This window comes from Oncorhynchus keta, chromosome 23, assembly GCF_023373465.1.
Source record: "Oncorhynchus keta strain PuntledgeMale-10-30-2019 chromosome 23, Oket_V2, whole genome shotgun sequence".
NCBI lineage: Eukaryota > Metazoa > Chordata > Actinopteri > Salmoniformes > Salmonidae > Oncorhynchus > Oncorhynchus keta.
In genome coordinates, this window is record NC_068443.1 from 199,853 (window position 1) to 217,761 (window position 17,909).

General features: G+C 46.1%; 1 protein-coding gene across 5 annotated transcripts in view; it reads right to left on the reverse strand.

Annotated features, from left to right (window-relative positions):
• usp33 (ubiquitin specific peptidase 33) overlaps positions 1-17,909 on the reverse strand; it is a 99,506-nt gene that overhangs the window by 70,454 nt on the left and 11,143 nt on the right. For all 5 annotated transcript variants that reach the window (XM_052475863.1, XM_052475862.1, XM_052475865.1 and 2 more), the window contains exon 5: positions 14,457-14,609. In XM_052475863.1, coding sequence (XP_052331823.1) covers positions 14,457-14,609 — 153 coding nt within the window. The remainder of the gene's footprint in view (positions 1-14,456; positions 14,610-17,909) is intronic.

Sequence of the window (17,909 nt, forward strand, 5' to 3'; positions counted from 1 at the left end):
CATCTAGAACCCTATCAGAACCATCCTCATCTAGAACCATCCTCATCTAGAACCCTATCAGAACCATCCTCATCTAGAACCCTACCAGAACCATCCTCGTCTAGAACCATCCTCATCTAGAACCCTATCAGAACCATCCTCATCTAGAACCCTACCAGAACCATCCTCATCTAGAACCATCCTCATCTAGAACCCTAGCAGAACCATGCTCATCTAAAACCCTATCATAACCATCCTCATCTAGAACCATCCTCATCTAGAAACCCTATCAGAACCATCCTCATCTAGAAACCCTATCAGAACCATGCTCATCTAGAACCCTATCAGAACCATCCTCATCTAGAACCATCCTCATCTAGAACCCTATCAGAACCATGCTCATCTAGAACCCTATCAGAACCATGCTCATCTAGAACCCTATCAGAACCATGCTCATCTAGAACCCTATCAGAACCATGCTCATCTAGAACCCTATCAGAACCATGCTCATCTAGAACCCTATCAGAACCATGCTCATCTAGAACCCTATCAGAACCATGCTCATCTAGAACCCTATCGGAACCATCCTCATCTAGAACCATCCTCATCTAGAATCCTATCAGAACCATCCTCATCTAGAACCCTATCAGAACCATGCTCATCTAGAACCCTATCAGAACCATCCTCATCTAGAACCATCCTCATCTAGACCCCTATCAGAACCATCCTCATCTAGACCCCCATCAGAACCATCCTCATCTAGACCCCCATCAGAACCATCCTCATCTAGACCCCCATCAGAACCATCCTCATCTAGACCCCCATCAGAACCATCCTCATCTAGACCCCATCAGAACCATCCTCATCTAGACCCCCATCAGAACCATCCTCATCTAGACCCCCATCAGAACCATCCTCATCTAGACCCCCATCAGAACCATCCTCATCTAGACCCCCATCAGAACCATCCTCATCTAGACCCCCATCAGAACCATCCTCATCTAGACCCTCATCAGAACCATCCTCATCTAGACCCCTATCAGAACCATCCTCATCTAGACCCCTATCAGAACCATCCTCATCTAGACCCGTATCAGAACCATCCTCATCTAGACCCGTATCAAAACCATCCTCATCTAGACCCGTATCAAAACCATCCTCATCTAGACCCCTATCAGAACCATCCTCATCTAGACCCCTATCAGAACCATCCTCATCTAGACCCGTATCAGAACCATCCTCATCTAGACCCGTATCAGAACCATCCTCATCTAGACCCGTATCAGAACCATCCTCATCTAGACCCGTATCAAAACCATCCTCATCTAGACCCGTATCAAAACCATCCTCATCTAGAACCCTATCAGAACCATGCTCATCTAGAACCCTATCAGAACCATGCTCATCTAGAACCCTATCAGAACCATGCTCATCTAGAACCCTATCAGAACCATCCTCATCTAGAACCATCCTCATCTAGAATCCTATCAGAACCATCCTCATCTAGAACCCTATCAGAACCATGCTCATCTAGAACCCTATCAGAACCATGCTCATCTAGAACCCTATCAGAACCATGCTCATCTAGAACCCTATCAGAACCATCCTCATCTAGAACCCTATCAGAACCATCCTCATCTAGAACCATCCTCATCTAGACCCCTATCAGAACCATCCTCATCTAGACCCCTATCAGAACCATCCTCATCTAGACCCCCATCAGAACCATCCTCATCTAGACCCCCATCAGAACCATCCTCATCTAGACCCCCATCAGAACCATCCTCATCTAGACCCCCATCAGAACCATCCTCATCTAGACCCCCATCAGAACCATCCTCATCTAGACCCCCATCAGAACCATCCTCATCTAGACCCCCATCAGAACCATCCTCATCTAGACCCCCATCAGAACCATCCTCATCTAGACCCCCATCAGAACCATCCTCATCTAGACCCCATCAGAACCATCCTCATCTAGACCCCTATCAGAACCATCCTCATCTAGACCCGTATCAGAACCATCCTCATCTAGACCCGTATCAAAACCATCCTCATCTAGACCCGTATCAAAACCATCCTCATCTAGACCCCTATCAGAACCATCCTCATCTAGACCCCTATCAGAACCATCCTCATCTAGACCCCTATCAGAACCATCCTCATCTAGACCCCTATCAGAACCATCCTCATCTAGACCCCTATCAGAACCATCCTCATCTAGACCCCTATCAGAACCATCCTCATCTAGACCCCTATCAGAACCATCCTCATCTAGACCCCTATCAGAACCATCCTCATCTAGACCCCTATCAGAACCATCCTCATCTAGACCCGTATCAGAACCATCCTCATCTAGACCCGTATCAGAACCATCCTCATCTAGACCCGTATCAGAACCATCCTCATCTAGACCCGTATCAGAACCATGCTCATCTAGAACCCTATCAGAACCATGCTCATCTAGAACCCTATCAGAACCATCCTCATCTAGAACCATCCTCATCTAGAATCCTATCAGAACCATGCTCATCTAGAACCCTATCAGAACCATGCTCATCTAGAACCCTATCAGAACCATGCTCATCTAGAACCCTATCAGAACCATGCTCATCTAGAACCCTATCAGAACCATGCTCATCTAGAACCCTATCAGAACCATCCTCATCTAGAACCATCCTCATCTAGACCCCTATCAGAACCATCCTCATCTAGACCCCCATCAGAACCATCCTCATCTAGACCCCCATCAGAACCATCCTCATCTAGACCCCCATCAGAACCATCCTCATCTAGACCCCCATCAGAACCATCCTCATCTAGACCCCCATCAGAACCATCCTCATCTAGACCCCCATCAGAACCATCCTCATCTAGACCCCCATCAGAACCATCCTCATCTAGACCCCCATCAGAACCATCCTCATCTAGACCCCCATCAGAACCATCCTCATCTAGACCCTCATCAGAACCATCCTCATCTAGACCCCTATCAGAACCATCCTCATCTAGACCCGTATCAGAACCATCCTCATCTAGACCCGTATCAAAACCATCCTCATCTAGACCCGTATCAAAACCATCCTCATCTAGACCCCTATCAGAACCATCCTCATCTAGACCCCTATAAGAACCATCCTCATCTAGACCCCTATCAGAACCATCCTCATCTAGACCCCTATCAGAACCATCCTCATCTAGACCCCTATCAGAACCATCCTCATCTAGACCCCTATCAGAACCATCCTCATCTAGACCCCTATCAGAACCATCCTCATCTAGACCCCTATCAGAACCATCCTCATCTAGACCCCTATCAGAACCATCCTCATCTAGACCCGTATCAGAACCATCCTCATCTAGACCCGTATCAGAACCATCCTCATCTAGACCCGTATCAGAACCATCCTCATCTAGACCCGTATCAGAACCATCCTCATCTAGACCCGTATCAGAACCATCCTCATCTAGACCCGTATCAGAACCATCCTCATCTAGACCCGTATCAGAACCATCCTCATCTAGAACCCTATCAGAACCATCCTCGTCTAGAACCATCCTCATCTAGAACCCTATCAGAACCATCCTCGTCTAGAACCATCCTCATCTAGAACCCTATCTAGAACCCTAGCAGAACCATGCTCATCTAGAACCCTATCAGAACCATCCTCATCTAGAACCATCCTCATCTAGAACCCTACCAGAACCATCCTCGTCTAGAACCATCCTCGTCTAGAACCCTATCAGAACCATCCTCATCTAGAACCCTACCAGAACCATCCTCGTCTAAAACCATCCTCATCTAGAACCCTATCTAGAACCCTAGCAGAACCATGCTCATCTAAAACCCTATCAGAACCATGCTCATCTAGAACCCTATCAGAACCATCCTCATCTAGAACCATGCTCATCTAGAACCCTATCAGAACCATCCTCATCTAGAACCATCCTCATCTAGAACCCTATCAGAACCATCCTCATCTAGAACCCTACCAGAACCATCCTCATCTAGAACCATCCTCATCTAGAACCCTAGCAGAACCATGCTCATCTAAAACCCTATCATAACCATCCTCATCTAGAACCATCCTCATCTAGAAACCCTATCAGAACCATCCTCATCTAGAAACCCTATCAGAACCATGCTCATCTAGAACCCTATCAGAACCATCCTCATCTAGAACCATCCTCATCTAGAACCCTATCAGAACCATGCTCATCTAGAACCTATCAGAACCATGCTCATCTAGAACCCTATCAGAACCATGCTCATCTAGAACCCTATCAGAACCATGCTCATCTAGAACCCTATCAGAACCATGCTCATCTAGAACCCTATCGAACCATCCTCATCTAGAACCATCCTCATCTAGAATCCTATCAGAACCATCCTCATCTAGAACCCTATCAGAACCATGCTCATCTAGAACCCTATCAGAACCATCCTCATCTAGAACCATCCTCATCTAGACCCCCATCAGAACCATCCTCATCTAGACCCCCATCAGAACCATCCTCATCTAGACCCCCATCAGAACCATCCTCATCTAGACCCCCATCAGAACCATCCTCATCTAGACCCCCATCAGAACCATCCTCATCTAGACCCCATCAGAACCATCCTCATCTAGACCCCCATCAGAACCATCCTCATCTAGACCCCCATCAGAACCATCCTCATCTAGACCCCCATCAGAACCATCCTCATCTAGACCCCATCAGAACCATCCTCATCTAGACCCCCATCAGAACCATCCTCATCTAGACCCTCATCAGAACCATCCTCATCTAGACCCCTATCAGAACCATCCTCATCTAGACCCCTATCAGAACCATCCTCATCTAGACCCGTATCAGAACCATCCTCATCTAGACCCGTATCAAAACCATCCTCATCTAGACCCGTATCAAAACCATCCTCATCTAGACCCCTATCAGAACCATCCTCATCTAGACCCCTATCAGAACCATCCTCATCTAGACCCCAGAACCATCCTCATCTAGACCCGTATCAGAACCATCCTCATCTAGACCCGTATCAGAACCATCCTCATCTAGACCCGTATCAAAACCATCCTCATCTAGACCCGTATCAAAACCATCCTCATCTAGAACCCTATCAGAACCATGCTCATCTAGAACCCTATCAGAACCATGCTCATCTAGAACCCTATCAGAACCATGCTCATCTAGAACCCTATCAGAACCATCCTCATCTAGAACCATCCTCATCTAGAATCCTATCAGAACCATCCTCATCTAGAACCCTATCAGAACCATGCTCATCTAGAACCCTATCAGAACCATGCTCATCTAGAACCCTATCAGAACCATGCTCATCTAGAACCCTATCAGAACCATCCTCATCTAGAACCCTATCAGAACCATCCTCATCTAGAACCATCCTCATCTAGACCCCTATCAGAACCATCCTCATCTAGACCCCTATCAGAACCATCCTCATCTAGACCCCCATCAGAACCATCCTCATCTAGACCCCATCAGAACCATCCTCATCTAGACCCCCATCAGAACCATCCTCATCTAGACCCCCATCAGAACCATCCTCATCTAGACCCCCATCAGAACCATCCTCATCTAGACCCCCATCAGAACCATCCTCATCTAGACCCCCATCAGAACCATCCTCATCTAGACCCCCATCAGAACCATCCTCATCTAGACCCCCATCAGAACCATCCTCATCTAGACCCCCATCAGAACCATCCTCATCTAGACCCCCATCAGAACCATCCTCATCTAGACCCCTATCAGAACCATCCTCATCTAGACCCGTATCAGAACCATCCTCATCTAGACCCGTATCAAAACCATCCTCATCTAGACCCGTATCAAAACCATCCTCATCTAGACCCCTATCAGAACCATCCTCATCTAGAACCCTATCAGAACCATGCTCATCTAGAACCCTATCGGAACCATCCTCATCTAGAACCATCCTCATCTAGAATCCTATCAGAACCATCCTCATCTAGAACCCTATCAGAACCATGCTCATCTAGAACCCTATCAGAACCATCCTCATCTAGAACCATCCTCATCTAGACCCCTATCAGAACCATCCTCATCTAGACCCCCATCAGAACCATCCTCATCTAGACCCCCATCAGAACCATCCTCATCTAGACCCCCATCAGAACCATCCTCATCTAGACCCCCATCAGAACCATCCTCATCTAGACCCCCATCAGAACCATCCTCATCTAGACCCCATCAGAACCATCCTCATCTAGACCCCCATCAGAACCATCCTCATCTAGACCCCCATCAGAACCATCCTCATCTAGACCCCCATCAGAACCATCCTCATCTAGACCCCCATCAGAACCATCCTCATCTAGACCCCATCAGAACCATCCTCATCTAGACCCTCATCAGAACCATCCTCATCTAGACCCCTATCAGAACCATCCTCATCTAGACCCCTATCAGAACCATCCTCATCTAGACCCGTATCAGAACCATCCTCATCTAGACCCGTATCAAAACCATCCTCATCTAGACCCGTATCAAAACCATCCTCATCTAGACCCCTATCAGAACCATCCTCATCTAGAACCCTATCAGAACCATCCTCATCTAGAACCCTATCAGAACCATCCTCATCTAGAACCATCCTCATCTAGAACCCTATCAGAACCATCCTCATCTAGACCCCTATCAGAACCATCCTCATCTAGACCCCCATCAGAACCATCCTCATCTAGACCCCCATCAGAACCATCCTCATCTAGACCCCATCAGAACCATCCTCATCTAGACCCCCATCAGAACCATCCTCATCTAGACCCCATCAGAACCATCCTCATCTAGACCCCCATCAGAACCATCCTCATCTAGACCCCCATCAGAACCATCCTCATCTAGACCCCCATCAGAACCATCCTCATCTAGACCCCCATCAGAACCATCCTCATCTAGACCCCTATCAGAACCATCCTCATCTAGACCCCCATCAGAACCATCCTCATCTAGACCCCTATCAGAACCATCCTCATCTAGACCCGTATCAGAACCATCCTCATCTAGACCCGTATCAAAACCATCCTCATCTAGAACCCTATCAAAACCATCCTCATCTAGACCCTATCAGAACCATCCTCATCTAGAACCCTATCAGAACCATGCTCATCTAGAACCCTATCGGAACCATCCTCATCTAGAACCATCCTCATCTAGAATCCTATCAGAACCATCCTCATCTAGAACCCTATCAGAACCATGCTCATCTAGAACCCTATCAGAACCATCCTCATCTAGAACCATCCTCATCTAGACCCCTATCAGAACCATCCTCATCTAGACCCCCATCAGAACCATCCTCATCTAGACCCCCATCAGAACCATCCTCATCTAGACCCCCATCAGAACCATCCTCATCTAGACCCCCATCAGAACCATCCTCATCTAGACCCCATCAGAACCATCCTCATCTAGACCCCATCAGAACCATCCTCATCTAGACCCCCATCAGAACCATCCTCATCTAGACCCCCATCAGAACCATCCTCATCTAGACCCCCATCAGAACCATCCTCATCTAGACCCCCATCAGAACCATCCTCATCTAGACCCCCATCAGAACCATCCTCATCTAGACCCTCATCAGAACCATCCTCATCTAGACCCCTATCAGAACCATCCTCATCTAGACCCCTATCAGAACCATCCTCATCTAGACCCGTATCAGAACCATCCTCATCTAGACCCGTATCAAAACCATCCTCATCTAGACCCGTATCAAAACCATCCTCATCTAGACCCCTATCAGAACCATCCTCATCTAGACCCCTATCAGAACCATCCTCATCTAGACCCGTATCAGAACCATCCTCATCTAGACCCGTATCAGAACCATCCTCATCTAGACCCGTATCAGAACCATCCTCATCTAGACCCGTATCAAAACCATCCTCATCTAGACCCGTATCAAAACCATCCTCATCTAGAACCCTATCAGAACCATGCTCATCTAGAACCCTATCAGAACCATGCTCATCTAGAACCCTATCAGAACCATGCTCATCTAGAACCCTATCAGAACCATCCTCATCTAGAACCATCCTCATCTAGAATCCTATCAGAACCATCCTCATCTAGAACCCTATCAGAACCATGCTCATCTAGAACCCTATCAGAACCATGCTCATCTAGAACCCTATCAGAACCATGCTCATCTAGAACCCTATCAGAACCATCCTCATCTAGAACCCTATCAGAACCATCCTCATCTAGAACCATCCTCATCTAGACCCCTATCAGAACCATCCTCATCTAGACCCCTATCAGAACCATCCTCATCTAGACCCCCATCAGAACCATCCTCATCTAGACCCCCATCAGAACCATCCTCATCTAGACCCCCATCAGAACCATCCTCATCTAGACCCCCATCAGAACCATCCTCATCTAGACCCCCATCAGAACCATCCTCATCTAGACCCCCATCAGAACCATCCTCATCTAGACCCCCATCAGAACCATCCTCATCTAGACCCCCATCAGAACCATCCTCATCTAGACCCCCATCAGAACCATCCTCATCTAGACCCCCATCAGAACCATCCTCATCTAGACCCCTATCAGAACCATGCTCATCTAGACCCCTATCAGAACCATCCTCAACTAGACCCGTATCAAAACCATCCTCATCTAGACCCGTATCAAAACCATCCTCATCTAGACCCCTATCAGAACCATCCTCATCTAGACCCCTATCAGAACCATCCTCATCTAGACCCCTATCAGAACCATCCTCATCTAGACCCCTATCAGAACCATCCTCATCTAGACCCCTATCAGAACCATCCTCATCTAGACCCCTATCAGAACCATCCTCATCTAGACCCCTATCAGAACCATCCTCATCTAGACCCCTATCAGAACCATCCTCATCTAGACCCCTATCAGAACCATCCTCATCTAGACCCGTATCAGAACCATCCTCATCTAGACCCGTATCAGAACCATCCTCATCTAGACCCGTATCAGAACCATCCTCATCTAGACCCGTATCAGAACCATGCTCATCTAGAACCCTATCAGAACCATGCTCATCTAGAACCCTATCAGAACCATCCTCATCTAGAACCATCCTCATCTAGAATCCTATCAGAACCATGCTCATCTAGAACCCTATCAGAACCATGCTCATCTAGAACCCTATCAGAACCATGCTCATCTAGAACCCTATCAGAACCATGCTCATCTAGAACCCTATCAGAACCATCTCATCTAGAACCCTATCAGAACCATCCTCATCTAGAACCATCCTCATCTAGACCCCTATCAGAACCATCCTCATCTAGACCCCCATCAGAACCATCCTCATCTAGACCCCCATCAGAACCATCCTCATCTAGAAGAACCATCCTCATCTAGACCCCCATCAGAACCATCCTCATCTAGACCCCCATCAGAACCATCCTCATCTAGACCCCATCAGAACCATCCTCATCTAGACCCCCATCAGAACCATCCTCATCTAGACCCTCATCAGAACCATCCTCATCTAGACCCTCATCAGAACCATCCTCATCTAGACCCTCATCAGAACCATCCTCATCTAGACCCGTATCAGAACCATCCTCATCTAGACCCGTATCAAAACCATCCTCATCTAGACCCGTATCAAAACCATCCTCATCTAGACCCCTATCAGAACCATCCTCATCTAGACCCTATCAGAACCATCCTCATCTAGACCCCTATCAGAACCATCCTCATCTAGACCCCTATCAGAACCATCCTCATCTAGACCCCTATCAGAACCATCCTCATCTAGACCCCTATCAGAACCATCCTCATCTAGACCCCTATCAGAACCATCCTCATCTAGACCCCTATCAGAACCATCCTCATCTAGACCCCCATCAGAACCATCCTCATCTAGACCCGTATCAGAACCATCCTCATCTAGAACCCTATCAGAACCATCCTCATCTAGACCCGTATCAGAACCATCCTCATCTAGAACCCTATCAGAACCATCCTCATCTAGACCCGTATCAGAACCATCCTCATCTAGACCCGTACAGAACCATCCTCATCTAGACCCGTATCAGAACCATCCTCATCTAGAACCCTATCAGAACCATCCTCGTCTAGAACCATCCTCATCTAGAACCCTATCAGAACCATCCTCGTCTAGAACCATCCTCATCTAGAACCCTATCTAGAACCCTAGCAGAACCATGCTCATCTAGAACCCTATCAGAACCATCCTCATCTAGAACCATCCTCATCTAGAACCCTACCAGAACCATCCTCGTCTAGAACCATCCTCGTCTAGAACCCTATCAGAACCATCCTCATCTAGAACCCTACCAGAACCATCCTCGTCTAAAACCATCCTCATCTAGAACCCTATCTAGAACCCTAGCAGAACCATGCTCATCTAAAACCCTATCAGAACCATGCTCATCTAGAACCCTATCAGAACCATCCTCATCTAGAACCATGCTCATCTAGAACCCTATCAGAACCATCCTCATCTAGAACCATCCTCATCTAGAACCCTATCAGAACCATCCTCATCTAGAACCCTACCAGAACCATCCTCGTCTAGAACCATCCTCATCTAGAACCCTATCAGAACCATCCTCATCTAGAACCCTACCAGAACCATCCTCATCTAGAACCATCCTCATCTAGAACCCTAGCAGAACCATGCTCATCTAAAACCCTATCATAACCATCCTCATCTAGAACCATCCTCATCTAGAAACCCTATCAGAACCATCCTCATCTAGAAACCCTATCAGAACCATGCTCATCTAGAACCCTATCAGAACCATCCTCATCTAGAACCATCCTCATCTAGAACCCTATCAGAACCATGCTCATCTAGAACCCTATCAGAACCATGCTCATCTAGAACCCTATCAGAACCATGCCATCTAGCCCTATCAGAACCATGCTCATCTAGAACCCTATCAGAACCATGCTCATCTAGAACCCTATCGGAACCATCCTCATCTAGAACCATCCTCATCTAGAATCCTATCAGAACCATCCTCATCTAGAACCCTATCAGAACCATGCTCATCTAGAACCCTATCAGAACCATCCTCATCTAGAACCATCCTCATCTAGACCCCCATCAGAACCATCCTCATCTAGACCCCCATCAGAACCATCCTCATCTAGACCCCCATCAGAACCATCCTCATCTAGACCCCCATCAGAACCATCCTCATCTAGACCCCCATCAGAACCATCCTCATCTAGACCCCATCAGAACCATCCTCATCTAGACCCCATCAGAACCATCCTCATCTAGACCCCCATCAGAACCATCCTCATCTAGACCCCCATCAGAACCATCCTCATCTAGACCCCCATCAGAACCATCCTCATCTAGACCCCCATCAGAACCATCCTCATCTAGACCCCCATCAGAACCATCCTCATCTAGACCCTCATCAGAACCATCCTCATCTAGACCCCTATCAGAACCATCCTCATCTAGACCCCTATCAGAACCATCCTCATCTAGACCCGTATCAGAACCATCCTCATCTAGACCCGTATCAAAACCATCCTCATCTAGACCCATCAAAACCATCCTCATCTAGACCCCTATCAGAACCATCCTCATCTAGACCCCTATCAGAACCATCCTCATCTAGACCCGTATCAGAACCATCCTCATCTAGACCCGTATCAGAACCATCCTCATCTAGACCCGTATCAGAACCATCCTCATCTAGACCCGTATCAAAACCATCCTCATCTAGACCCGTATCAAAACCATCCTCATCTAGAACCCTATCAGAACCATGCTCATCTAGAACCCTATCAGAACCATGCTCATCTAGAACCCTATCAGAACCATGCTCATCTAGAACCCTATCAGAACCATCCTCATCTAGAACCATCCTCATCTAGAATCCTATCAGAACCATCCTCATCTAGAACCCTATCAGAACCATGCTCATCTAGAACCCTATCAGAACCATGCTCATCTAGAACCCTATCAGAACCATGCTCATCTAGAACCCTATCAGAACCATCCTCATCTAGAACCCTATCAGAACCATCCTCGTCTAGAACCATCCTCATCTAGACCCCTATCAGAACCATCCTCATCTAGACCCCTATCAGAACCATCCTCATCTAGACCCCCATCAGAACCATCCTCATCTAGACCCCCATCAGAACCATCCTCATCTAGACCCCCATCAGAACCATCCTCATCTAGACCCCCATCAGAACCATCCTCATCTAGACCCCCATCAGAACCATCCTCATCTAGACCCCCATCAGAACCATCCTCATCTAGACCCCCTATCAGAACCATGCTCATCTAGACCCCCATCAGAACCATCCTCATCTAGACCCCCATCAGAACCATCCTCATCTAGACCCCCATCAGAACCATCCTCATCTAGACCCCTATCAGAACCATCCTCATCTAGACCCGTATCAGAACCATCCTCATCTAGACCCGTATCAAAACCATCCTCATCTAGACCCGTATCAAAACCATCCTCATCTAGACCCCTATCAGAACCATCCTCATCTAGACCCCTATCAGAACCATCCTCATCTAGACCCCTATCAGAACCATCCTCATCTAGACCCCTATCAGAACCATCCTCATCTAGACCCCTATCAGAACCATCCTCATCTAGACCCCTATCAGAACCATCCTCATCTAGACCCCTATCAGAACCATCCTCATCTAGACCCCTATCAGAACCATCCTCATCTAGACCCCTATCAGAACCATCCTCATCTAGACCCGTATCAGAACCATCCTCATCTAGACCCGTATCAGAACCATCCTCATCTAGACCCGTATCAGAACCATCCTCATCTAGACCCGTATCAGAACCATGCTCATCTAGAACCCTATCAGAACCATGCTCATCTAGAACCCTATCAGAACCATCCTCATCTAGAACCATCCTCATCTAGAATCCTATCAGAACCATCCTCATCTAGAACCCTATCAGAACCATGCTCATCTAGAACCCTATCAGAACCATGCTCATCTAGAACCCTATCAGAACCATGCTCATCTAGAACCCTATCAGAACCATGCTCATCTAGAACCCTATCAGAACCATCCTCATCTAGAACCATCCTCATCTAGACCCCTATCAGAACCATCCTCATCTAGACCCCCATCAGAACCATCCTCATCTAGACCCCCATCAGAACCATCCTCATCTAGACCCCCATCAGAACCATCCTCATCTAGACCCCCATCAGAACCATCCTCATCTAGACCCCCATCAGAACCATCCTCATCTAGACCCCCATCAGAACCATCCTCATCTAGACCCCCATCAGAACCATCCTCATCTAGACCCCCATCAGAACCATCCTCATCTAGACCCCCATCAGAACCATCCTCATCTAGACCCTCATCAGAACCATCCTCATCTAGACCCTCATCAGAACCATCCTCATCTAGACCCCTATCAGAACCATCCTCATCTAGACCCGTATCAGAACCATCCTCATCTAGACCCGTATCAAAACCATCCTCATCTAGACCCGTATCAAAACCATCCTCATCTAGACCCCTATCAGAACCATCCTCATCTAGACCCCTATCAGAACCATCCTCATCTAGACCCCTATCAGAACCATCCTCATCTAGACCCCTATCAGAACCATCCTCATCTAGACCCCTATCAGAACCATCCTCATCTAGACCCCTATCAGAACCATCCTCATCTAGACCCCTATCAGAACCATCCTCATCTAGACCCCTATCAGAACCATCCTCATCTAGACCCCTATCAGAACCATCCTCATCTAGACCCGTATCAGAACCATCCTCATCTAGACCCGTATCAGAACCATCCTCATCTAGACCCGTATCAGAACCATCCTCATCTAGACCCGTATCAGAACCATCCTCATCTAGACCCGTATCAGAACCATCCTCATCTAGACCCGTATCAGAACCATCCTCATCTAGACCCCTATCAGAACCATCCTCATCTAGAACCCTATCAGAACCATCCTCATCTAGACCCCTATCAGAACCATCCTCATCTAGACCCCTATCAGAACCATCCTCATCTAGACCCCTATCAGAACCATCCTCATCTAGACCCCTATCAGAACCATCCTCATCTAGACCCCTATCAGAACCATCCTCATCTAGACCCCTATCAGAACCATCATCATCTAGAACCCTATCTAGAACCATGCTCATCTAGACAACATTAAAAGTAACATGAGGAATTGACAACAGCAGAATGCCTCAGTGCTTTGACAGCATTTCATAGTGAAAGAAAACATGAAATAACTGAATAATTATTTACTTTTCAACGTGGTCTCAAAATAAATAATCATCTATAGAGTGGATTGGTTAGGGTTGTGGACGTTTGTTTAGGCCTTAGATATAGACAACTGTATTTATCCACAGGGAACTTCATTTGTGGTTTGAGATTCAGGAATCAATCCATATTTATCCCAGATGGTAACATTACTACCTGTGTGTTGTTGGTGAGAGGTGAAGCGAGGGTCTTGGTGCTGGGGACAGGGCAGTGAGGGCCCAGTTTACGCTCCAGGAACACCTCTTTCCCACAGGCATAACACCACACCCTCAGAGTGGTCAGGTTCACTGTCAGGTTGTGCCCAGTCTCCTGTTATAGAGAGAGGGGTTAGAAACATGTTACGAAGGGGTTATAAAGGTTAGAAACATGTTACGAAGGGGTTATAAAGGTTATAAACATGTTACGAAGGGGTTATAAAGGTTATAAACATGTTACGAAGGGGTTATAAGGGTTTATAGGAGGTGTAATACAGGTTATATGTCTCTGTTATAAAACAAATATAACTTATTATTGTCATTATTAACTCAGAGCTGTCCGGACAGACAGCCGTAGACGAGTCAGTCACTTGTTTCATTATTCATGTGTCTGCATTAGTGTTCAGTGTTGACAGCAGAGCCGGGCGACAGCGATGAATCCACCCAGTCTGGTCCTCTCCTGCTCTACTGTTTAGCAGAGCTTTAGGAGTGCATCAAGCCCAGCTCCCACAGGAACATGTGTTAATAATGGATGATCCAGGACAGCTAAGTGTTAGCTAGATGGTCGTGCACATGGGACAAGGTGCATCCATGGGGTTCACAGTGTACCACATGTCCTTAAAAAAACACAGACAGAAAGGACTAACACATGACTGGTCTTTGATATATGTGTGAGTGAGAGAGAGAGAAAGAGACAGAGAGAAATGCATTTGTTTATTTACTTTCCCCTTTGTACTTCATTATTTGCACATTGTTACAGCACTATGTATGTATGTATGTATGTATGTATGTATGTATGTATGTATGTATGTATGTATGTATGTATGTATGTATGTATGTATGTATGTATGTATGTATGTATGTATGTATGCATGTATGCTTGCATGTATGCATGTATGTATGTTTGCATGTATGCATGTTAGTATGCATGTTGGTATGTATGCATGCATGCATGCATGCATGCATGTATGTATGTATGTATGTATGTATGTATGTATGTATGCATGTTGGTATGTATGCATGTTGGTATGTATGCATGCAAGTTAGTATGTATGTATGTATGTATGTATGTATGTATGTATGTATGTATGTATGTATGTATGTATGTATGTATGTATGTATGTATGTATGTATGTATGTATGTATGTATGTATGTATGTATGTATGTATGTATGTATGTATGTATGTATGCATGCATGCATGCATGCATGCATGCATGCATGCATGTATGTATGTATGCATGCATGTATGTATGTATGCATGTTGGTATGTATGCATGTTGGTATGTATGCATGCAAGTTAGTATGTATGTATGTATGTATGTATGTATGTATGTATGTATGTATGTATGTATGTATGCATGTATGTATGTATGTATGTATGTATGTATGTATGCATGTATGTATGTATGCATGTATGTATGTTAGTATGCATGTTGGTATGCATGTTGGTATGCATGTATGTATGTATGCATGCATGCATGTATGTATGCATGTATGCATGTATGTATGTATGTATGTATGTATGTATGTATGTATGTATGTTGGTATGTATGCATGTTGGTATGTATGCATGCAAGTTAGTATGCATGCATGTATGTATGTATGTATGTATGTATGTATGTATGTATGCATGCATGTATGTATGTATGTATGTATGTATGTATGTATGTATGTATGTATGTATGTATGTATGTATGTATGTATGTATGTATGTATGACTGTATGCATGCATGTACACACGACATTTGAAATGTGTATTATTTTAGAACTTCTGTGAGTGTAATGTTTCCTGTTCATTTCACTTATGTTAATTATCTACCTCACTAACCTCACTAACCTCACTCACAGACCTTGAGCAGGAAAACAGGCCCAACCCCCCACTCTTATCCTAGCCCAAGAAAATTGCATGTACCAGATGCTCAGCAAGCTCTGCTCACACTTACTGGTCTGAGGTCAAACCACACAACATTGGACACTTTATGGAACACAAAGCCTTCACTACCGCATCCTGGAATATCCAAGGTCAGAGGTCATCTGCCTTTGGCCTAAAGAGCAGGAATCTGGACTTAATCAAAGTAATTAGAAATACAGACATTATCATCCTACAATAAACATGGTATAGAGGAGATGGACCCACTGGTTGTCCTCTCGGTTACAGAGAGCTGGTAGTCCCCATCCACCACACTACCAGGTGGGTGGTATAGAGGAGATGGACCCACTGGTTGCCCTCTAGGTTACAGAGAGCTGGTAGTCCCATCCACCACACTACCAGGTGGGTGGTATAGAGGAGATGGACCCACTGGTTGCCCTCTCGGTTACAGAGAGCTGGTAGTCCCATCCACCACACTACCAGGTGGGTGGTATAGAGGAGATGGACCCACTGGTTGTCCTCTAGGTTACAGAGAGCTGGTAGTCCCATCCACCACACTACCAGGTGGGTGGTATAGAGGAGATGGACCCACTGGTTGCCCTCTAGGTTACAGAGAGCTGGTAGTCCCCATCCACCACACTACCAGGTGCTCGCACACACATTCTCAGTTCCGCCCACAAAATGTTCTAAAGGTTGAAATCAGGGCTTTGTGATGGCCACTCCAATACCTTGACTTTGTTGTCCTTAAGCCATTTTGACACAACTTTGGAAGTATGCTTGGGGTCATTGTCCATTTGGAAGACCCATTTGTGACCAAGCTTTAACTTCCTGATTGATGTTGCGTCAATATATCCACATAATTTTCCTCCCTCATGATGCCATCTATTTTGTGAAGTGCACCAGTCCCTCCTGCAGCAAAGCACCCCCACAACATGATGCTGCCACCCCCGTGCTTCACGGTTGGGATGGTGTTCTTCAGCTTGCAAGACACCCCCTTTTTCCTCCAAACATAACAATGGTCGTTATGGCCAAACAGTTCTACTTTTGTTTCATCAGACCAGAGGACATTTCTCCAAAAAGTACGATCTTTGTCCCTGTGTGCAGTTGCAAACCGTAGTCTGGCTTTTTTTACGGTGGTTTTGGAGCAGTGGCTTCTTCCTTGCTGAGTGGCCTTTCAGGTTATGTTGATATAGGACTCGTTTTACTGTAGATATAGATACTTTTGTACCTGTTTCCTCCAGCATCTTCACAAGGTCCTTTGCTGTTGTTTTGGTATTGACTTGCTCTTTTCGCACCAAAGTACAAACGTGTCTCCTTCCTGAGCGGTATGACGGCTGTGTGGTCCCATGGTGTTTATACTTGCGTACTATTGTTTGTACAGATGAACATGGTACCTTCAGGCATTTGGAAATTGCTCCCAAGGATGAACCAGACTTGTGGTCTTGGCTGATTTCTTTTGATTTTCCCATGATGTTAAACAAAGAGGCACTGAGTTTGAAGGTTGGCCTTGAAATACATCCACAGGTACACCTCCAATTGACTC